At 33.1% G+C, this 20,898-nt stretch overlaps 2 protein-coding genes across 5 annotated transcripts in view; both read right to left on the reverse strand.

Moving 5' to 3' along the window:
- The window catches only part of LOC128238327 (disintegrin and metalloproteinase domain-containing protein 10-like), a 232,165-nt gene that overhangs the window by 124,969 nt on the left and 86,298 nt on the right, over window positions 1-20,898 (reverse strand). The gene's annotated exons all lie outside the window — the stretch shown is intronic.
- The window catches only part of LOC128238324 (disintegrin and metalloproteinase domain-containing protein 10-like), an 84,993-nt gene that overhangs the window by 1,048 nt on the left and 63,047 nt on the right, over window positions 1-20,898 (reverse strand). For 2 of the 4 annotated variants that reach the window (XM_052954136.1, XM_052954138.1), the window contains exons 2-17: window positions 15,044-15,179; window positions 14,577-14,692; window positions 11,467-11,629; window positions 10,815-10,872; window positions 10,327-10,509; window positions 9,920-10,075; window positions 8,675-8,771; window positions 5,958-6,188; window positions 5,515-5,654; window positions 5,059-5,242; window positions 3,501-3,642; window positions 3,157-3,264; window positions 2,735-2,837; window positions 1,909-2,020; window positions 1,507-1,641; window positions 201-343 (exon numbers count right to left, since the gene is read on the reverse strand). In XM_052954136.1, the coding sequence (XP_052810096.1) occupies window positions 201-343; window positions 1,507-1,641; window positions 1,909-2,020; window positions 2,735-2,837; window positions 3,157-3,264; window positions 3,501-3,642; window positions 5,059-5,242; window positions 5,515-5,654; window positions 5,958-6,188; window positions 8,675-8,771; window positions 9,920-10,075; window positions 10,327-10,509; window positions 10,815-10,872; window positions 11,467-11,629; window positions 14,577-14,692; window positions 15,044-15,179 (2,207 nt within the window). Of the gene's footprint in view, window positions 1-200; window positions 344-1,506; window positions 1,642-1,908; window positions 2,021-2,734; window positions 2,838-3,156; window positions 3,265-3,500; window positions 3,643-5,058; window positions 5,243-5,514; window positions 5,655-5,957; window positions 6,189-8,674; window positions 8,772-9,919; window positions 10,076-10,326; window positions 10,510-10,814; window positions 10,873-11,466; window positions 11,630-14,576; window positions 14,693-15,043; window positions 15,180-20,690; window positions 20,854-20,898 lie in introns of those variants that run through there. The other 2 variants (XM_052954137.1, XM_052954139.1) reach the window with 2 other exon arrangements.

Here is a 20,898-nt window from a genome sequence, read left to right on the forward strand (position 1 = left end):
TATACGGATGACTTCTATTGAATCAAATGCAATTGTTAATATCATATGCTTAAAGTAAATTCGATTTTATATAATTGCAAACATATTCAAGTGAAGATTTTATAAATGTATTTAGCATATATCATTGATTTAAATGTCCAAAACTTGATTTATTCCTTAATAATGCATTTGCCAATGGTTAATAGTCAATGTGTACGTACCGATAAAAAGTCAATAAACACAGAGATACAATCCCCGCCTTGCTTGAAGCACCTCTTCAACTTTGCGAGAGGTGTGTCGGGGTCCACTCCTCTACAACGTTGGAACACGTCGCAGTATCCCGTCATACGGTTACATGGTGTACCTTTACATAATAAGATAGTTAGTTAGTGTGTGGTGTATTGATCGTAATGATTTGTTAAAATTTAATGTATTATGGCGCATTTCTTTTACCAAAATAATATATAAAGCGTACAATGCATGTGTAAGATTAAGCCAGTGGCTTTAATCCCTTTATTTAAGTGATAGTGCATTGAAACTACAGTAACCAAAACTTATTGTTCGCAATACAATATTGCAATTGAAAATACAGGACAAGGAAGCAATTAAAACTAGTAGGTTTGTGGGTTTCCTCCGGGTACTCCCGTTTCCACCACAACACAAGACCACACTCTCGCGCAACATCGTGCCAACGAGAGTGATTAATATAAGTTGTAATAGCTTGTTCCACAATCGTTGTAAAATTAAATAAAGTTTAAACTAAAACTACAGGGACAAGCCCAGTAGTCATTCATTTTCAAGAATAACTCCTGTTTAGAGGCTAAAAGGGCCAAACGACGCTGATCAAGGGAAAGGTCGTACGAACACCACAAACTGACAAAACATGCCTCTATATATTTTCTTTTCAATAAACGATGGGTTTACCGCACCGGAACGGTCAGTGAAACACGAATTCACTTAAACTTAATTTCAAAGGGTTAAAACTAGTTTATATTTATATAGCCCTAGACGTGGCCAAACATTTATCAATTATTACAAAATTAAAAATGCAAGCCTCATCGTAACGAGTATCAATTAGATAACAATAATTTAAAAGTCTTAACTAAAATGAACCTATCATATGATAAATTGATTACGAGAACTCAACGAACGGATAAATATATCACTTTAACACGATTACATCAAGAAGGGTAGCTGTTCTATCTTGTAAAAGCTACAAGTCCTGTAGCCAAACAGTAACCAATTACCGTGTTAAAGACCCACTATTTATGCGAATATCTACAGAAACATACCAAAAACTAAAACCTAATAGACACTAAACGCTGACCGAATATGACAGCCTTAGCATTTCAATACAAATTTAATATTTCATTTGTTTACATTATTACATTTTGAAAACAAATCAGATAAAAGGAATCTGCATATTAATTTAAAAGTATGATTCAATAGCTCAATCAGACACTTTTGGTCGGTCACTTGAATTGTCATAAGTCTTTTTTCTGATAATCAAACTCCATTCATTCCTACCCACGGGTACACGGATGCTCGTGTCTTCCCATCCATCCCGCTCAGCAATCGTTGTCAGAAGATGGTCAAGTTCGGGGAACTGCGCACGTGCACTGGCGCCGTTTGTGCTGATACATTGCGATGACTTCGTCTTTTCTAAACATGTCAGCAACAAAAACATTTAATGGAATAGAAGTGCTTAAAAATTAACAAACATTGTTCATTACATCTCATTAAAGTCATTGTCTACATACATTCAACGTACTTAACTGATTTTTCCTTCAGAGAGAACATAGTTCGAAAATTAATCAAATGCATGTTTTTCGCGTCAAAGTGAACTGTTTAGTTAAAAGACGAGGCTTTGCGCTTTATTGGTATGTGTTTCTGTTGTTATAGTATTATATAAGTCAGTATAATACATACGACATCCGACATAACATAGTTCTTCCTTTTCCTTTATAGTCAGTTTCGTTGCACCATTCGCCAACTCGCATTCGTGCCATCCAATCAAATCGCACACAGATCTATTACAATTCTGAAAAAGATCATATACGTATTCTATTGTATATCGTAGTTTACACTGAAAAATAAAATTCATTATTCGATACATACTCATGTATACAAAATTATCATTTTTATCGTGAATTAACATTAATTTTATGATTGCGTATATATATAACAAGTTATAAATATGTGCACACTATTTACCTCACAAGGACAACTCCTTAAACGATTAAAGATTACGTACCCCCAGAAGCACAAAATTGACCTTACAAGGACAAGTCTTGTAAAGATTTAAGATTACGTACCCCCAGAAGCACAATATTGACCTTACAAGGACAAGTCTTGTAAAGATTTAAGATTACGTACCCCCAGAAGCACAATATTTACTTTACAGGGACAAGTCTTGTAAAGAATTAAGACTACGTACCACCGGAAGCGCAATATTGACTTCACAGGGACAAGTCTTGTAACGTCATGTTAAGATTTAAGACTACGTACCGCTAGATGTGTAATATTGACCTCATAGGGACAAGTCTTGTAAAGATTTAAGACTATGGTTCCCCTAGATGCACAATATTGACCTCACAGGGACAAGTTTCACAAACATTTAAGACTCAGGTACCTCTAGATGCACAATATTGATCTCAGAGGGACAAGTCATGTAAAGATTTAATACTGCGGTACCTCCAGATGCACAATATTGACCTCACAATGACATATCTTTTAAAGAATTAAGAGTACGTACCCCTTGATTGCACACCCCTATTCTTGCGTTGTCTGTTCTACATGTTGTATTATCTGGACTCATCTGGTTGTCAAACGGCATTGGACATGTAGCACTCTCACCAGTAAGATTGTTAAGGGACACATTTGTCATGTCAGATATGTTACAAGTCATAAGAAATACATTTTGTTCTTTGCGTTGTCTTTACGTCTACATTTTTTTTAAATATGTATATCTGTTTCAATAGAGATATTTTCTAAACAAGTATTTTTCAAACGCTCTAATAGGCTGGATGGTGTTTCCTGAACGTGTATAAGTAAATGTACGCTTACAATTCTAAATGTTGTGATTAATTATAAAGCTAATTATAAAACTGATCAAATATCTCAATAATCGATATACTTCACGATAGCTAAAGAATAACAAATGATAAAATAGGATATTCGCAGTACAGAGTGTCAACACACGAGGCAGCATTCTCGCAAACCATGTTTTCAGATTTCATAAAGTACTGACAGGTATCTCTACTACAGCAAGGTCCTTGGCTTGGACTAAAACAAAAGAAATAGATGTTGTTTTGGGCGCATAAGGGTAATAAAAATACCTATTTAAGCCATCCATATGTTTACAGATTAATCAGCAAGAACCTGTTATTCTTAAAATAAAAGGCATATGGATATTTGACGTTTCTGTAAAACTAGCATGATTGATTTTTTGAACTTGTTGTTTTAGGCATTATTGTTTGCTACTTCAATTGTAAGATTAAATAAATTAGTCTCCTGTGAACCTGCACTGTGCATCTTGTTTAAGAGCACATTCGTGTTTAGTTCCCCTGCCATGACAACAGTTGTCAAGGTGGCATCTGGAACCACAGTCACACTGCTCCCCTTCCTCAACAATTCCGTTTCCGCATATTGATATCTTGTGTTCTGAAAGCATTTCTTACTTATCACTTAATTGCCATACCTATATATTTATATATATATATATATATGTTAAAGCAACTGTGCACCAGATGATCAATTTGCAAAAGAAAAAGAAAATTGTCGAAAACTGTCATTAACTTGGTATACATGTGTACAATGCATTGAAACTTACTAACTGAAGTACCACACAGTTTACAATTTTACTAAGTTTAGCAGTTATTTCGTATTTTTTCATTAATTTTTTTACCGGGTATGTCTACCTAATAGAATTCATTCATTACGCGTAAGTGGCTAGTCGGTGTTATCACGTGATATTACCGAGTTAGGGGTATACCTTAATTATGTCACCCAATTAGAGTAAGCCGTCGTAGCTAAGTGGATACGACGCTGGACTGCAATTTTTGGCGACACAGGTTCGAACCCCGGTCTCCGACACAATTTTTTTTTTACTTTTGTTACTTTTTTTTACAATTATGATATCAAAGCGTAACACATTCTATTAAATAATTGTCCTGAGATTCGTTATTGGTGCCAATCTGGTGTACAGACCCTTTAATTCTAGGTTACATTGACATCGATTTAAATGCAAAACGGGTTAAAATATAAACTATTGCGTAAAAGTTACCTTAATTATGTCACTCAATTAGAGTAAGCCGTCGTAGCTAAGTGGATACGACGCTGGACTGCAATTTTTGGCGACACAGGTTCGAACCCCGGTCTCCGACACAATTTTTTTTTTACTTTTGTTACTTTTTTTTACAATTATGATATCAAAGCGTAACACATTCTATTAAATAATTGTCCTGAGATTCGTTATTGGTGCCAATCTGGTGTACAGACCCTTTAATTCTAGGTTACATTGACATCGATTTAAATGCAAAACGGGTTAAAATATAAACTATTGCGTAAAAGTTACCTTAATTATATCACCCAATTAGAGTAAGCCGTCGTAGCTAAGTGGATACGACGCTGGACTGCAATTTTTGGCGACACAGGTTCGAACCCCGGTCTCCGACACAATTTTTTTTTTACTTTTGTTACTTTTTTTTACAATTATGATATCAAAGCGTAACACATTCTATTAAATAATTGTCCTGAGATTCGTTATTGGTGCCAATCTGGTGTACAGACCCTTTAATTCTAGGTTACATTGACATCGATTTAAATGCAAAACGGGTTAAAATATAAACTATTGCGTAAAAGTTTTTACCTAAGCCAATAAAAAACTCACACGTAATTTTAGTTAATAAAATACATTTAAACGCTTGAATCAGAATCAATCCAAATCAAATACAATATCAGGGAGGTCGCACGATCATTAATTCTTGGTACTCATGTGGACTTGCTGTGTACAACCTTCAACTAGCATGGATTACCACGTATTTTCCGGATAGTAAAGACAAGCAAACTCAGTAATACCTTTGAAACACGATGTTGAAGTTTCTCTAGCCAGAACAGTTCCGATTTTATCAAAACTACAATTGGAAAACTTGAAATTGTTTCTCAGGTCTCCTGTCACCGCAACTTCGTGCATGAGAAAGTAGCCTGCATCTGACTCCTTTAGAACCGAATATTCGCCGCATGCGGTTTTATTATTATCATGCTGGAAAAATAAGCGATGTGCATTTATCAAATATTCTATCATTCCATATCATCACTAATATATCATTTTACTGAAGGTCCACATGATATATCATATTGATATTAAGTGGCATAATTTCTACATTTTTGCATTCATTACAGCGGAAGGCTTCTAACAGTAAATGTATGATGAAATGTTAGTTTATGAAAATATATAGAAAAACAGGTGTTCAAAAAGCTTGAAGAAGGATCTTCAATTCTGTAAATTTTTAGAGATGCTTAAAGAAAATTTACCGGAGCACCAAATGTGTGGGCGACTTCGTGAGCAAACACCAGTTTTGTCATTGTATTGGGTTGGTAAGGGACCTTTTCACTGACATACAGATTAACAAAGGCAACATTGACGGGACTACAAATTCCTGTGTGTGGATTTTCTGAAATAAAGAAGAATTATAGTGAACTGACGATAACATAACAATGGAAATGTATTGATAAGAACGACTGACAGTTTGACATGCATCATAATTGTATCATATTGTAAAACGTATTCCATAATAATACATTTTGGAACGGTCCAGATCGGTGTTTAAAATGCAATAATAAATAAAAGTCTGCAGGCCTTGTGACCTACAGCCTAAAAACAGATGCTTGTGACAAGGTATGTGTATAGTATGTACATGAGTGATTGAACGCCATCTCTGTATAGTAAAATTCATTTCGAAAAGGTAAAGACAAACCGTCGTTGGGTGAGTATGCTAGCCCATAAATGGGCACCGGCGTAAGGCCATGGGTGATCGAACGAGCCGTGAATAATACTGAAAGGCAGTAGTGTTGCTTTTGTATATTTGACGTCGCCGGATAGTCGCTGTCTTTGTAATCAGTGAAATTGTGATCTGTATTTGTGTTGTAATCGCCGTCGGTATAGTTGTAATCTGGATACTCATAGTCGTAATCATTAAAGTTATGGTCTGAAAGAGACAGTTGTAGGTGGTATTGTGTTCCTCTTTAATACATCTTGTTATCAGTATATTATCGTTCCTTTTATTTCTAAATTAAAATTTGCATTAAGATCATGGTAAGAGTAACCAAACTGTTAAAGCAGTGCATACCATATTGTTTAACAAAGAACAAATCCAGAAGCTCTAGACACTTACATAGAGTAACCAAGCTGTTAAAGCAGTACATACCATATTGTATAACAAGGAACAAAACCAGAAGCTCTAGACACTTAAATAGAGTAACCAAGCTGTTAAAGCAGTACATACCATATTGTATAACAAAGAAAAAATCCAGAAGCTCTAGACACTTACATAGAGTAACCAAGCTGTTAAAGCAGTACATACCATATTGTATAACAAAGAACAAATCCAGAAGCTCTAGACACTTACATAGAGTAACCATGCTGTTAAAGCAGTGCATACCATATTGTATAACAAAGACCAAATCCAGAAGCTCTAGACACTTACATAGAGTAACCAAGCTGTTAAAGCAGTGCATACTATATTGTATAACAAGGAACAAAACCAGAAGCTCCAGACACTTACATAGAGTAACCAAGCTGTTGAAGCAGTGCATACCATATTGTATAACATGGAACAAATCCAGAAGCTCCAGACACTTAGATAGAGTAACCAAACTGTTAAAGCAGTACATACCATATTGTATAACAAAGAACAAATCCAGAAGCTCTAGACACTTACATAGAGTAACCAAGCTGTTAAAGCAGTGCATACCATATTTTATAACATGGAACAAAACCAGAAGCTCCAGACACTTACATAGAGTAACCAAGCTGTTGAAGCAGTGCATACCATATTGTATAACATGGAACAAATCCAGAAGCTCCAGACACTTAGATAGAGTAACCAAGCTGTTAAAGCAGTGCATACCATATTGTATAACAAGGAACAAAACCAGAAGCTCCAGACACTTACATAGAGTAACCAAGCTGTTGAAGCAGTGCATACCATATTGTATAACATGGAACAAATCCAGAAGCTCCAGACACTTACATAGAGTAACCAAACTGTTAAAGCAGTACATACCATATTGTATAACAAGGAACAAAACCAGAAGCTCCAGACACTTAGATAGAGTAACCAAACTGTTAAAGCAGTGCATACCATATTGTATAACATGGAACAAATCCAGAAAGCTCCAGACACTTACATAGAGTAACCAAACTGTTAAAGCAGTACATACCATATTGTATAACATGGAACAAATCCAGAAAGCTCCAGACACTTACATAGAGTAACCAAACTGTTAAAGCAGTACATACCATATTGTATAAAATGGAACAAATCCAGAAAGCTCCAGACACTTACATAGAGTAACCAAACTATTAAAGCAGTACATACCATATTGTATAACATGGAACAAATCCAGAAAGCTCCAGACACTTACATAGAGTAACCAAACTGTTAAAGCAGTACATACCATATTGTATAACATGGAACAAATCCAGAAAGCTCCAGACGCTTACATAGAGTAACCAAACTGTTAAAGCAGTACATACCATATTGTATAAAATGGAACAAATCCAGAAGCTCCAGACGCTTACATAGAGTAACCAAACTGTTGAAGCAGTACATACCATATTGTATAAAATGGAACATATCCAGAAGCTCCAGACACTTACATAGAGTAACCAAGCTGTTAAAGCAGTACATACCATATTGTATAAAATGGAACAAATCCAGAAGCTCCAGACACTTACATAGAGTAACCAAACGGTTAAAGCAGTACATACCATATTGTATAAAATGGAACAAATCCAGAAGCTCCAGACACTTACATAGAGTAACCAAACTGTTAAAGCAGTACATACCATATTGTATAAAATGGAACAAATCCAGAAGCTCCAGACACTTACATAGAGTAACCAAACTGTTAAAGCAGTACATACCATATTGTATAAAATGGAACAAATCCAGAAGCTCCAGACACTTACATAGAGTAACCAAACTGTTAAAGCAGTACATACCATATTGTATAAAATGGAACAAATCCAGAAGCTCCAGACACTTACATAGAGCAACCAAGCTGTTAAAGCAGTACATACCATATTGTATAAAATGGAACAAATCCAGAAGCTCCAGACACTTACATAGAGTAACCAAACTGTTAAAGCAGTACATACTATATTGTATAAAATGGAACAAATCCAGAAGCTCTAGACACTTACAAAGAGTAACTAAACTGTTAAAGCAGTACATACCATATTGTATAAAATGGAACATATCCAGAAGATCCAGACACTTACATAGAGTAACCAAACTGTTAAAGCAGTACATACCATATTGTATAAAATGGAACAAATCCAGAAGCTCCAGACACTTACATAGAGTAACCAAACTGTTAAAGCAGTACATACCATATTGTATAAAATGGAACAAATCCAGAAGCTCCAGACACTTACATAGAGTAACCAAACTGTTAAAGCAATACATACCATATTGTATAACATGGAACAAATCCAGAAGCTCAATATGTGTCAATTTCTCTGTGCACAAATTTATGTCATCTGTACAGTGACGTTCATTCCAAATCTTAAACGAGACAAAGGTTAACAATATGCAATATCAAGGTAAATACAACAACTTTAATAAGTCTGTGATAGTTGTTTCGAGCTTTCGTATTCTTCAATGGGAGTTAAACTGTAATATCTTGACGGAATTATGTTGTGTTTATTGAGAAATTGAATTGTAAGATTCCATGTTTAATTTTCCATATTCATTATGCCCCATAATTGCTAATCTTACAGTGTTATTCTAAAGGACGCAGCGAATTAAAACAGAACAACAACATTACTTTAAGTTTCTTTTCACATCCGAAATTTCTATGACAAAACTTGGACAAGTCAACCAACTCGTCCATAAATTAAACTATCGGGCACTGTGCTTGTTTCTGTAGTTTTTCATATAAATATTTAGGATGCTTGTATGTTCAATTATAAATTTCATTAACATTTCAGGGTCATTCCATTTTGTTCCTTGCATTGATTATTCTTTGTTTTCATTTTTAACTTTTAGAACAAAAGTTGAGTACTTCAAAAATGTTCAAATTGCTGTGAGATTACTTTGTGTGAATTAATAGATAAATAGCTGGCAGCAAAACAAATCCAATTTGTGGTTAACATCCGTTTCCAGTAGCTTATTAGATGAAACAAAATATGTTATTATTTTGTCCACATTCAGAATAATGTTAAGGAATCTTTTGTACAAGTGGTCTTATTGTTTCATCGAACCATTGACAATCATGCTATAAGTTGATATCTGATGACCTCGTATTATCCTGGTATCATTTGAAGGGCTCTTCTGTTATTAACTGCTGATAACGGATATGTTATATAAATGCCATATAAATCTCTAATAAATGAAGTTTGTATTGTTCTTCAAATAAAATGGACGTGATATGGCCGATTTTGCAGCTTTCCAAGGCCAACAAACTTGTTTTCATTGTTTTCTTTTATCTGGATAATTGTTTGAAAGTATCCTTTCATATTATACCAAAATAATATGGAGTGACCATGCATCCAAAATGGTCATTATTGTACGTAGGATACATTATTTATATTTTTTCATATTTCTCTTATGACGAACTGAGTTTGAACATAAATTTGTATTTTATGTATTCATTGTTTCAATTAATAAAAATAATATTGTTATTTGCGAAAGCGTTAACTTTTAGTACATACCACAATTTCACCAACTTCAAACTGGAAGCCATTAATTGTAAACTCATCAGCCTTCCCATGATTGACAGTGAACTTTGTTCCTTCAAAAACGTCGTTCAGCACTTTCATGTGGTCTCTTATCATGTAATGGATTTCATTAACCGCTCGTATCTTATTCTAAAAACAAATATGACACAAAATAATTACCCAGACCTATTTTGATCAAGATGGGAGAGATATTGCATGGGTTACTTCTCAAACAATTTTGTCTTTTTTTATAAGATTTCAGATCGAACTTGTAAGATAAAGAAGTGCCCATTGTATTTTAAATGCAAGACGATATACAATTTTCCGTTGGAACATCATAGCGTTAAACCACATTCTATAAAACTATTTATATGTCACATAGATAAATAGTTCAGAAATACCTGTCCATGTTTGTCCATGACATGCCTCCAAACGAACGGGTCAGTGGTAAATTTGATTGTACAGACGCGTTTCTGAAAATTTTCTACGGTATTTTTGCTACTTGTTTCTTCTGCGATTGACCTTTTTTCCAGTGGCAGTCCCATTCCTCGTGAGAAGATAGGTTTTCGACCTTCATGGAAGTGCTTAAACCAAGCGAAAAATTAAAGAAAAGGTTATGAGTTATGTAACATATTGGATAGTTCGTGTTTAATGATGTTTTTGCAAGTTATTTTTAGTCGACAGGTTGAGCGATTAGTTTTTTATTGTATGATTTCGGCGAGAACAAAAACATTATACAGTGCGTTTCATGATAAGATGATTTATTTGAACCGTATGTTTGATAGCATTAGATTATGATAATAAATTCTTTAAAACGATAATTTCTATCTAATATTAAATTACTTAAACGCTTGTAAAAATAAACAGTTAAAGGATTTTTTGTACCTACCTGTAATGATATAAATGACTTAGGAGGGGTTTTGATGAACTGATGTAATGAAGAATCTCTTGAAAAATAAAGAAAACAATGTTAATTATATAACTAGAAACAACCGTACCACAATATACCGTTAAATAAATGCGTTTTCCATACTGTGTATCAAAACTGTTGCCGCCCCTAAAAAGAGGACTGATCTTTGATAATTTAGACCTCGTTATTGGAACATCAATTAAGCAACTTGTTTCAAAATAAACAATATTACTACTTTCTGTCTCGAAACAAATATTGAACGTTGTCTCCATAAGAGATTCCTGTAATTCATAATAACCATCTAGTATTTCCACATCCACTTTATTTAATTTCTCAGTAATTGATTAGTTTTCATTGATTATTTATGAACTATTCTTTTCCATTTTTTTTCAAACCAGGATACACTTAAACTTAAATACCAATTTAGTTTGAAAGGTGCACTAACACATACGATGCATGGTGTACTTATCAACAGATCAATGCAGTCATTTTTCAATTGAAATGGTGTTGCCGCTTTCGGACTTTACGAATGAGACTGTTGAGATGTTGGATTCTTAACTCAATATTGATATCAATATTAATCAATAAGGATTACATAGAAACCGATGAATGTCTTAAAAGTGTGTATTACCTTTTAAAATCATGTTCTGAGTATATTACAGACAAAAAGATTGCTGGGCTTTTGAAAACCCAAGATGTGGGAAGGATGTAAAATGTTTCCTGCCCTTTTGATGAAATAATACCCTGCAAAATTCCATTCTGGACGGTGCATGTAACGAGACTGTCCCGAAGGCCTGCAAAAATATAATGATTATCATAAAACGAGATAACAGTTTTTTTCTTTATAATTAAATATTAAGAATAATTTAATGACAGCAACTACTTCCTGAACTAGTGACCACCTTGGCTGGCCTTAACAAGCAAAAATATTTTTAATTGTACTACCCAATGGTCAACTTCTCCGACTTGCCATACGTTCAATATATAACAGCCATCTAAAAGGTTAGTTTCATGTTTACCTATTGTTGGAATATAACTATGGATATCACCAAAAGCTATAGAGGTTTTTAAAGTGAAGGTCTCTTGTGGTCAAGATTTTGAAGGCACATCGGGGAGTGCGGATCAATCGCCGGTCATGGTTGATTTTGTGACGGTCATTTTAAAATTGACAGCATTAAAAGAACTCTTATTGCGACTGAATCGCCCGGTAAGCCAAATATATTTCGGTGGGAAAAAAAGTCTTAAAAATGTGCTTTTACAAGTTTGGAATGCAAAACATGTAGTTGGCCTTCGCAATGTTTGAAGACCTTAATGCTCTTTCCATATTTGTGTTGTCTAAAATATGTAATGAAAGATATTATGTGTGATAATATTGACAATGAATCAGGCTAATTTTTGCTTTACCTTGCAAAAAAACTCTTCATTAACAGCAAAATGATTAGCTAAAATACGAGGTATTACATACATCTGTTCTTACTAAGAAAACATATCAGAATATATAATTTATTAATGAAGATATTCTATCTTGAATCGTCATTTCCAGACGAATGAATTTAACAAAATTCACAAACTGATGATCGTTCGGATGGCATACAATCAGCAAATCATTGTCAGAATGTGTAAAGATAATAACACACACAAGCGCACTATTGGAGAGCAGAAGCATGGCTAATTGTTGCTAATAGATAAACTTTACAGATTTGCACCTGTGATAACGTAATAAAAACAGGTCTCAAAAATAGTTTCTTCAGATCAAATTACGAATGTATGGCTAATTTGCAATACTGTTTCAATTTAACATTCTTAGTTTACAAGGTCTGGTTATTAAATTCGAAGAAAATACGCCAATCCCAAACAAAACCGGCAATACATCAGCTCCCCTTATACACGACCTAGACATAATTCGACCTTGACCAGTTGTGGTAACCGTGGCAAATCGCGAAACGAACGGCGTGGCGTGTGCTGGTTTGTCAAAGTAGCAACATTTGTTGTATCAGTACGTGTAGTAGAATGAATGGTGGTTGTAGTTTTCCAGTCGTTGTTTATAGTTTAGTAGATAAATCAAACTTAAGCTGTTTGAAGGTTATGGGTTTAGTTTATCGCCTTATTAAGTTGTAATTGTGGATCTTGCTTATTCAATTGTAATTCCGAACCATGTGTTATGACATGAATGAGAATTACAATCGTTAAGCATTACAGTATGCAATATGAAATGTTAAAATCTGCCGACGAATTCGGGAAGGATACATCACGAAATTAAGACATTTAAATTTTGATCGATAGCAGTAGTAATCGGGAAAATGTTTAAAACTGATTAAATTGAGAAGGAATATATTATTTGGAAATATATTGGAATAAGTGATAAATTTACGAACCGAACAGGTAAATTAATTTACAAATCGGAAAATCTACGGACATAATCGAACAATCTACGGACATAATCGGGAAAGAAACGGACGAAATCGAAAAATTTAAAGACATTATCGGCAAAATATTACACAACTGCATTACTCATGTATAATATACTAGAAGCTCTTCAATACACGTGTTTGGAATTTTTAAACGGAATATGTAGCCTTCCCAAACGATTTATAAAATACAACCTAAACACACGATGGACGCTCAACAAAATCTCTCTTTCATCTGTTCCCATCAATAACAGATTATTTGTTACGAATCGTCACTTATCTGTATCTTATCTGTTCCCTAGTTAAACAACTGACAAATCATCATTAATAAAACTGTGAGTGTCAGCGTGTTTTGCCAAAATGGAAGCTTTTTATCATTTGATGGGATCACATTTTAGGTTTTTGTCTAGAACGAGGGCAAATTGTTTAGATCGAAGATTACATAAACTATATAGGTAGGGTCAAAACACCATTAACTACTCGCAAAGGTGAACTTTCTGGTAAATCAATTGGAAGTCATCATTCATGCATTGTTTCGCTGAATCGTTTGATAGAGGTATTTATTTTTCATATGGATTGTAGTAAGGAAACGTTTCATTATTGTAACAAAGAGAAGATGCGGATTTCTTCGTCTAAAGGTCAATTTCAGAGTATTTTTATCAGTTTTGCAATGTGGCTAGATTTTTTTGAATTGTTAAAAGATGCACTCTTACTCCTACATAAGATTTTCCACATTAAAACATTTGTTTAAATAAACTATAAAGATGAATATCGAAAACAATGGTTCTTATGAAAGATACCGAGTTAAAATTGAAAAAACAGATGCGGAAAACACGGTATTTCTACCTTACTAAACGATAGTAGATCACAGTAAATCTTTTAGCGTTCACCAATCATTTAATAATTTTGCGTTTTCAGCTATTAAATACACGGTTACAATCTTGTTGTCAGTAATTAATAGTTTTCGTAAATGCACTAAATGCAGTAGTTAAAGGATTATCACTCGAAAATGATGCTTGTTATACATATGTATGTATTGATTTCGAATAAGGCTGTAACTTTAAATACACGTTTAAAGGTTATTCGACTCCTCAACTTCTATGATTTTAACGCTAAAATGAATGACGATTTTTGAAAATACTGAAAACTTTTTATATGTTTTTGTTTTATTTTAAAATGCATGCATAGTTGATCGGAAAACGGACTAGTTCTTTATCCCAATCCTACAACATTCTCTATGGACTCGTTCCTAACTCATCACATAAAACCACCTAATGGCAAAACGATGATAATTTTCCACAGTGAAAGAAAATCTTGTATCGTCTTCACCTACCTGTGACTTGTCCAACAAGTATTGATGATTCATATGAAGAGGATTTTGTATGATTCTCATTTACGGTGTATTCTATGCTGGATGGCTGAATCGCATGTAGGTTCAGGAAGAAGTCCCTAAAAAATATATTCGACATTTAATAGAACAGATTTGTGCAGAATGTGCCAATCAGGATAGACGTACATTTTTTGTTTTACTCTGTAACTCACATTTTTGATTGTTATATTCAGCCTTGAGGTATTTTTATGATAATGTACTGTTGCCAACGAAAAATGTAGAATGGAAAAGAATAGGGTAGGATAATGAGTTACATAATGACATTTTCGGTGGTAAAATGACAAATTAGTCTGACATAATTGTTTGAGTGTTGTTAACTTGATGAAACGTTGTTCGTAATTTAAGTCGTGTTTTCGTAATTTGAGTGACAAAAAGTTAATTGTAAAATAACTTTTATCTGACTATCTTACCTGTTAAGCGCATGAAATGAAATATTCAAGGATGTGTTGTGTGATTTATATCGGGTATAGTTCAACTGCAATTCTTCTCGGTTGTAATAGATCGGCTTGAACCGCCATCCTTGTTCGTCTTGGTATGAAAGACGAGCTGAAAATAAATGAATGACAAAGAAATGACATTATTATTTAAAACCAGTCCACGCATATTAGCTAACCTACAAACAAAATACCGATAAAACCGTAGGTGTGAACCAAGAAGACATAAATATCAGTATCACAATCAGTATAGCCATTCATGTTACACTATTTTTGATGTGTTACGAATGCCTAAGTTATTTACATATTTAATGGTGGATATTATTATTTAAAACTTCTCACAATTTAGTTCATATCATGTGTTATAAAATGCCAAACATGTAAATACGCTTACAGCCATAATAAAACAACACCACACAAACAAAAAAAACCTGAAAACGGTTCTTTGAAGGTCAACAGAACATAATCATGAAGACATATGAATGGGGTATTTCTGTTTTTCTTCCTTCAACTAGAAACTTACATGCATCATCTGATAATGTTCGTAACAAGATGTATTATCAAATAGCAGGAAAATGATCACTAAATAAATAACAGCAGAGGAGATTCCATGTACAGTATAATGTTAGCGTTTATGTAGGAATTCAAAAATAAAGTTAAGCAGTCAAAATATTTATACAAAATATAGTTAAAGCAAAGAAATGGCAATTTGGAATGGCAACAACCGTTAAGACTTTTAATGAATTTTATAGATACTTATGAATAGAGAAATAAATAGATATTTAAAAATGCAGAAATGCATCACCATTCAAAGCGGAATAACCAAATGGATATTTCTAAAAGCATAGTCGAAATCTACCCATTTGAGGGATATAACAAATGGATCTACCCATTTTGGGTGTCTTATCTGAAAAGCTGTGTGGCCCTTTCTAATCACATGAGTTTTGCAAAGTATTTGATTCGATCGACGATATCAGTTGTTGTTTTTTCTGCAGTTTTAAGAGAAAGTACTGACACGGTATAATGCAGTTTATCCCCAAAACCTTATAATGAGTTCACTTACATATTGGACTACATGCCATTTTTTCTAATAAAGAACATTCAAAAACATTATTGTATATTACTGTTAATAATATTTTACCAACGAACAAAACTCAGCATGAGTGATTTATAATGAAGGTATTTTCTATTTGACATCTGAACAATGTATTTTGTAGACACTTTGGAAAGAGAGCGATAATTAATATCCCGTCACTAAATGTCGCTAGTAGTCAGTATACCATTACAATATCATACTCGCATGATAGTTAAGTGTATATACGAAGTACGTAAAAGTGAATAGTCATCACCGCTATTTCTTAACCAACACTAAAAACAAACTAGAAAAACAACTAAAAACAACAAGATATTTTCCTTACAATAAAAATAGTAAATGAATGTTGATCAGAGTTATTAATAACTAAAATGCGTGGGAATTCAAGTTGATACTTGATGAATCATAAGTCATAACATCATACGCATTAAATAGCCAGTAACGATGATCAAGTTGTAACTAAGTTGTTGTTTTTTAGTTTAGCACCGCGCCGACAAGTGTGATTGTCATATTATTGTAAAACCTTTTTCACAATCGTTTGTAAATAAATCAGCTTGAACTATTTTAAGAAACATAGATATATCATTCAAATAACATCATTTAATTATACCAGTAATATCTATTCAATTCAAATTATTCATTGACACCAATAGTAAATATGTAAAACGACGTCAAGCATCGGCCGATTTAGGCCTTTTCTGATCATAAGACGAAGCTATTATCTCACACGCAGACCTCCGTGTATCTAGCGCTAAAGGTACATTGATATATCTGTAGAAGCACAAACGATGTGTGGTGCATTTTTTATAAATCGTTATATCATAAGTCTTAACGTTTCGCATTTCAGTACAGGCTGCAGCTGTTAGCAATTTATGCAAGTTGATAATCAAGCAACATCTGATCCAAACCATTTGAATAACCATACAAAAAAAGCATTATCATTATTGGCATATCAAAGAAACACGGATCAAAATCGCAACAAACGGGGTTATCTATTCTGTGTGAATTTCTATAGAGAGAACCAATCGTAAGATTTTAATATCAAGTTGTTTGTTGTTTTAATGAGTTTGGTCGAGACAACAGAGCTTAAGTTTATTACAATCTTATTAAAGATGCACTCTTAGTTCCAAACAAGATTTTCACCAATTAATTTGTTTTAATGAATCAAAAATGATGAATTCATGTCGAAAACAATTGTTCTTATGAAGGATACCGAGTTAATTTGAAAGAAAGTGGCAGAAAACACGGTATTTTACCTTATGCAACGATAGCAGATCAAAGTAAATCTTTTAGCACTCACCAATCATTTAATATTGTTTTCGTTTTCAACTATTTAATACACGATTACAATCTTGTTTCAGAAATTAAAATGTTCCATTACTGCATTGTTATTAAAGTATATAGTTATCACTCAAAATATATGTTGGTTATACATGTGTACGTATTAATTATGAATTAGATAGTCACTTTAAAGATATTGTTCTCTTTCATACTTTGCACTTTATATGTAGCTATTTCAAATGTGTTTGTCTGCATACTGCCATTATATACATTTTGAATATAAGGAAGACAAAAGGTGATTAAATAACTACCTCGTTAAAAATATCGATAACTATCTGTTTGGGATATTTATTGTCCTTTTCAATAGTTTTGGTTTTGCACACGTATTACAAACATGTACAAAGTTATCATCTTTCCAAAACGTATGGTTGCTATATGACCTTAGGCAGGTGCGTAGCTAGCCCTCTATTCATGTAGATTCATAATTGTGCTAATGGGGTCTGGGGCATGCTCCCTCGGAGGTTTTTGAAAAACCATTGTGCAATCTGATGCATTCTGAGCGTTCTGGGGTGCTTTATTTAGTATTGGGAAATGGACAGTTTTAGGATCATGTAGTCATGTACGCACACTGCAACTTTGGCTGATTTTTTGGTCGGAATCATGTGGATTCAGCCGCGTACTCTTGCATAGGCAGCTACGCACCTGCTAGGACTTTACTCTGACCTTATTCTTACACCTTGAACCTTTTAAGATCCGGCAACATTGCAGATCGCACAACAGAAGGATTCTAGTTTAATTTTTAATTTGATTTCTAACCTGGTAAAGCAATACTCCCACGGCATTTTCTATAGAACTGTAACTGTAATTTGAAAAAACTTTCAAAAGTTTAACAGCTTTCGTTACACAACCTGGCAAAGACGTGAATAGGGAAACAATTTGAACTAAAGCATTACTTACACACCGCTAACTGCCAAAATTGTCATTTAAGATTAGTGTACAATATAAAAAAAATGAAACAATTTCAGCTGAGACAAAATCAGAAGATCTATACTATAAAAAAAAACAAAATATTTGATATAATAGCAATATGGCATACAGTATGATAGTAGGGGAATTATATCAAATGAAATTTAACAGTGAAAAAAAATGTTAACAGGAACATGTGTGTGCTAGAAAATAAATAGGTAATCGTAAGCACTAAATTTCAAATGAGAACCGCACTTATTGCCAACATTTGTCAAGAAAACCAAAAAATAAAACGCACTTAAAGTGATGAAAATTATTTTTATCCAATCAGAAATTTACCAATGCATTTATTTCAGAAAATTAGCAGTCAGCCGTTATTGATTTCAATCATGTGAACCGGTAGATAAAACCAATGACTGGCGCAATTTTTTTGAATAGTTTACACACTATAATGTAGACCACTAAAAGTTAAATGTTGTTAGTATATACATACACAAAATCCATCGTCATGCGTCTACGTACACCAACAACTTTTAATCATTACTTAATGTTTCATAATATATATATATATATATTGGTTTCAAAGTTTTGAATACCATTATCATTATAATTAAAACATATTTTTACACCACTACGATACCACGGCTGTATCAATTTACTTCGGACATATGCGATAAAAATGACACACACATAATATTTAACTACGTTTTACGGTTAATGGTCAGCTTGACCAGTGTTGACTATAACAAAAACAGTAAAACTACACATTAAATATTTACCAAGCCATAGATCTGACAAAAAGTGCGTTGAAATAGTTCATCTGGTAAATAATTAAGGAACAGGTTGGCTTGCCCTTTTATAAATATCAAAGTCAGCGAGCAGGTCTTTTGAAATAGCAGAAGCTAAATAAACATCAGCAAATTTCACTTAATACAAAGCGTCATTTATTTTTCATCGCTAAAATTCGTATTTGATTAAGAAATTAGTTAAATATGATATCTATTGAATTTAAAAAAAGATATTTACCTAAAATCAAAATAATACCATTTGCTATCTTACTTATAAACGTGGGCAAAAATTAGTATTTGGTTCCTCAAGCATCAACACTTAGGCTAGGTTCTGTTAGTCGGGTTAATATTTTATCTTTATTTATTTTATTTTTATTGTTTATATTTATAATAGACTCTGACGTAAAATGTGGTCTTTAGTATCATATTTTTACCATCAGAGCCTTTACTTAACTTTCCTTCTGAATTTCTTGCACGGATACCTCATGCAATGGATCTGATTCAGATTTATTAAATAAATTAATAAGTAAACATTAAGATAAAAGGAACTAATTTGGGTTCTTTTGCCTTAAACCTGCACTCTCAAAGATTTACCGTTTTGACAACCTTTTTTTCTTGGAATGAGCCAGTTCTTGCGTAGATATCTGCAAACTAGTGATATAAGACTGCTGACAAAAGATCAGATCGCAGATTTTATATTTCCGTTCGAAAATTTATGATTTATGAATAAAATCGTTACTTACGGTTTAAGAAAAATGCATAAAACATCGATTTTTTTAACTTAAATTTGAAAATCTGCGATCTGATTTTTGTCAGCAGTCTTATATCAATGGTTGTCATGCATTTTCGCATAAAATAGCTCATTACAAGACAAAAAATAAAAATAATTGTCAAAACGTCCATTCCGTGAGAACGCAACTTTAAGAATGTCTTAATGGGTTTCTTAAACAGTATCATTAGACCTTTAAAGATTAAATAGTGAAAGGTGTTATAATTAATGATAAGTTACTTAAAATAACATGTTTTGTATAACGAGTGCAATAACAGGTTAACTGACGGGGCTAAAAAGTACCAAAGTTCAAGCATTTATCAAAACGTCCAACACGTTAATACTTCATTAACCATTTGCTTGATTTAAGTAATATTTATATGGGTGTTACAATTTTCAAAAAGTGCAAGCGGTCGAGTATACTAATGTGTATATTATAATCATGATAGGCAAACACTTAATAATAACATAAAATGGTAATGACCCCGCGTTTAGTGTTTAATCGTTTACAATTTAGAAGCATGCCGAAAAGCAAAAAAAAGATTTCCTTTCTTTTTACTTGAGGCTTGTTAAAAATATTTGAGACGTTTATCAATTGTGCAAATATTCGAAATATAAACAACTTCATTCAATTTAGTTTGATCAATAGAAATAAAGTTGAATGCAATACATGCAGAATGAAATGAATTCAACTGTGCAAAAGCAATTAAACATAGAAATCTTTACCTGCTGAAATATCCGTTAACAATATTTGAACAACAGTAATAAGGCATCTTACAGGTATGAATAATACCATAGTGTATCACTGAAAACTATTCTTTACATGATTTTCAGAAATGAGATATCCACATAATGTTCAGTGTCCTCTTTCACGACCTCGTTTATTCTCTACCTGTTCAACTTTTCGGTTGAACATTCAGTTAAGTACTTAGAC

The sequence above is a fragment of the Mya arenaria genome, chromosome 6 (genome assembly GCF_026914265.1).
Source record: "Mya arenaria isolate MELC-2E11 chromosome 6, ASM2691426v1".
NCBI lineage: Eukaryota > Metazoa > Mollusca > Bivalvia > Myida > Myidae > Mya > Mya arenaria.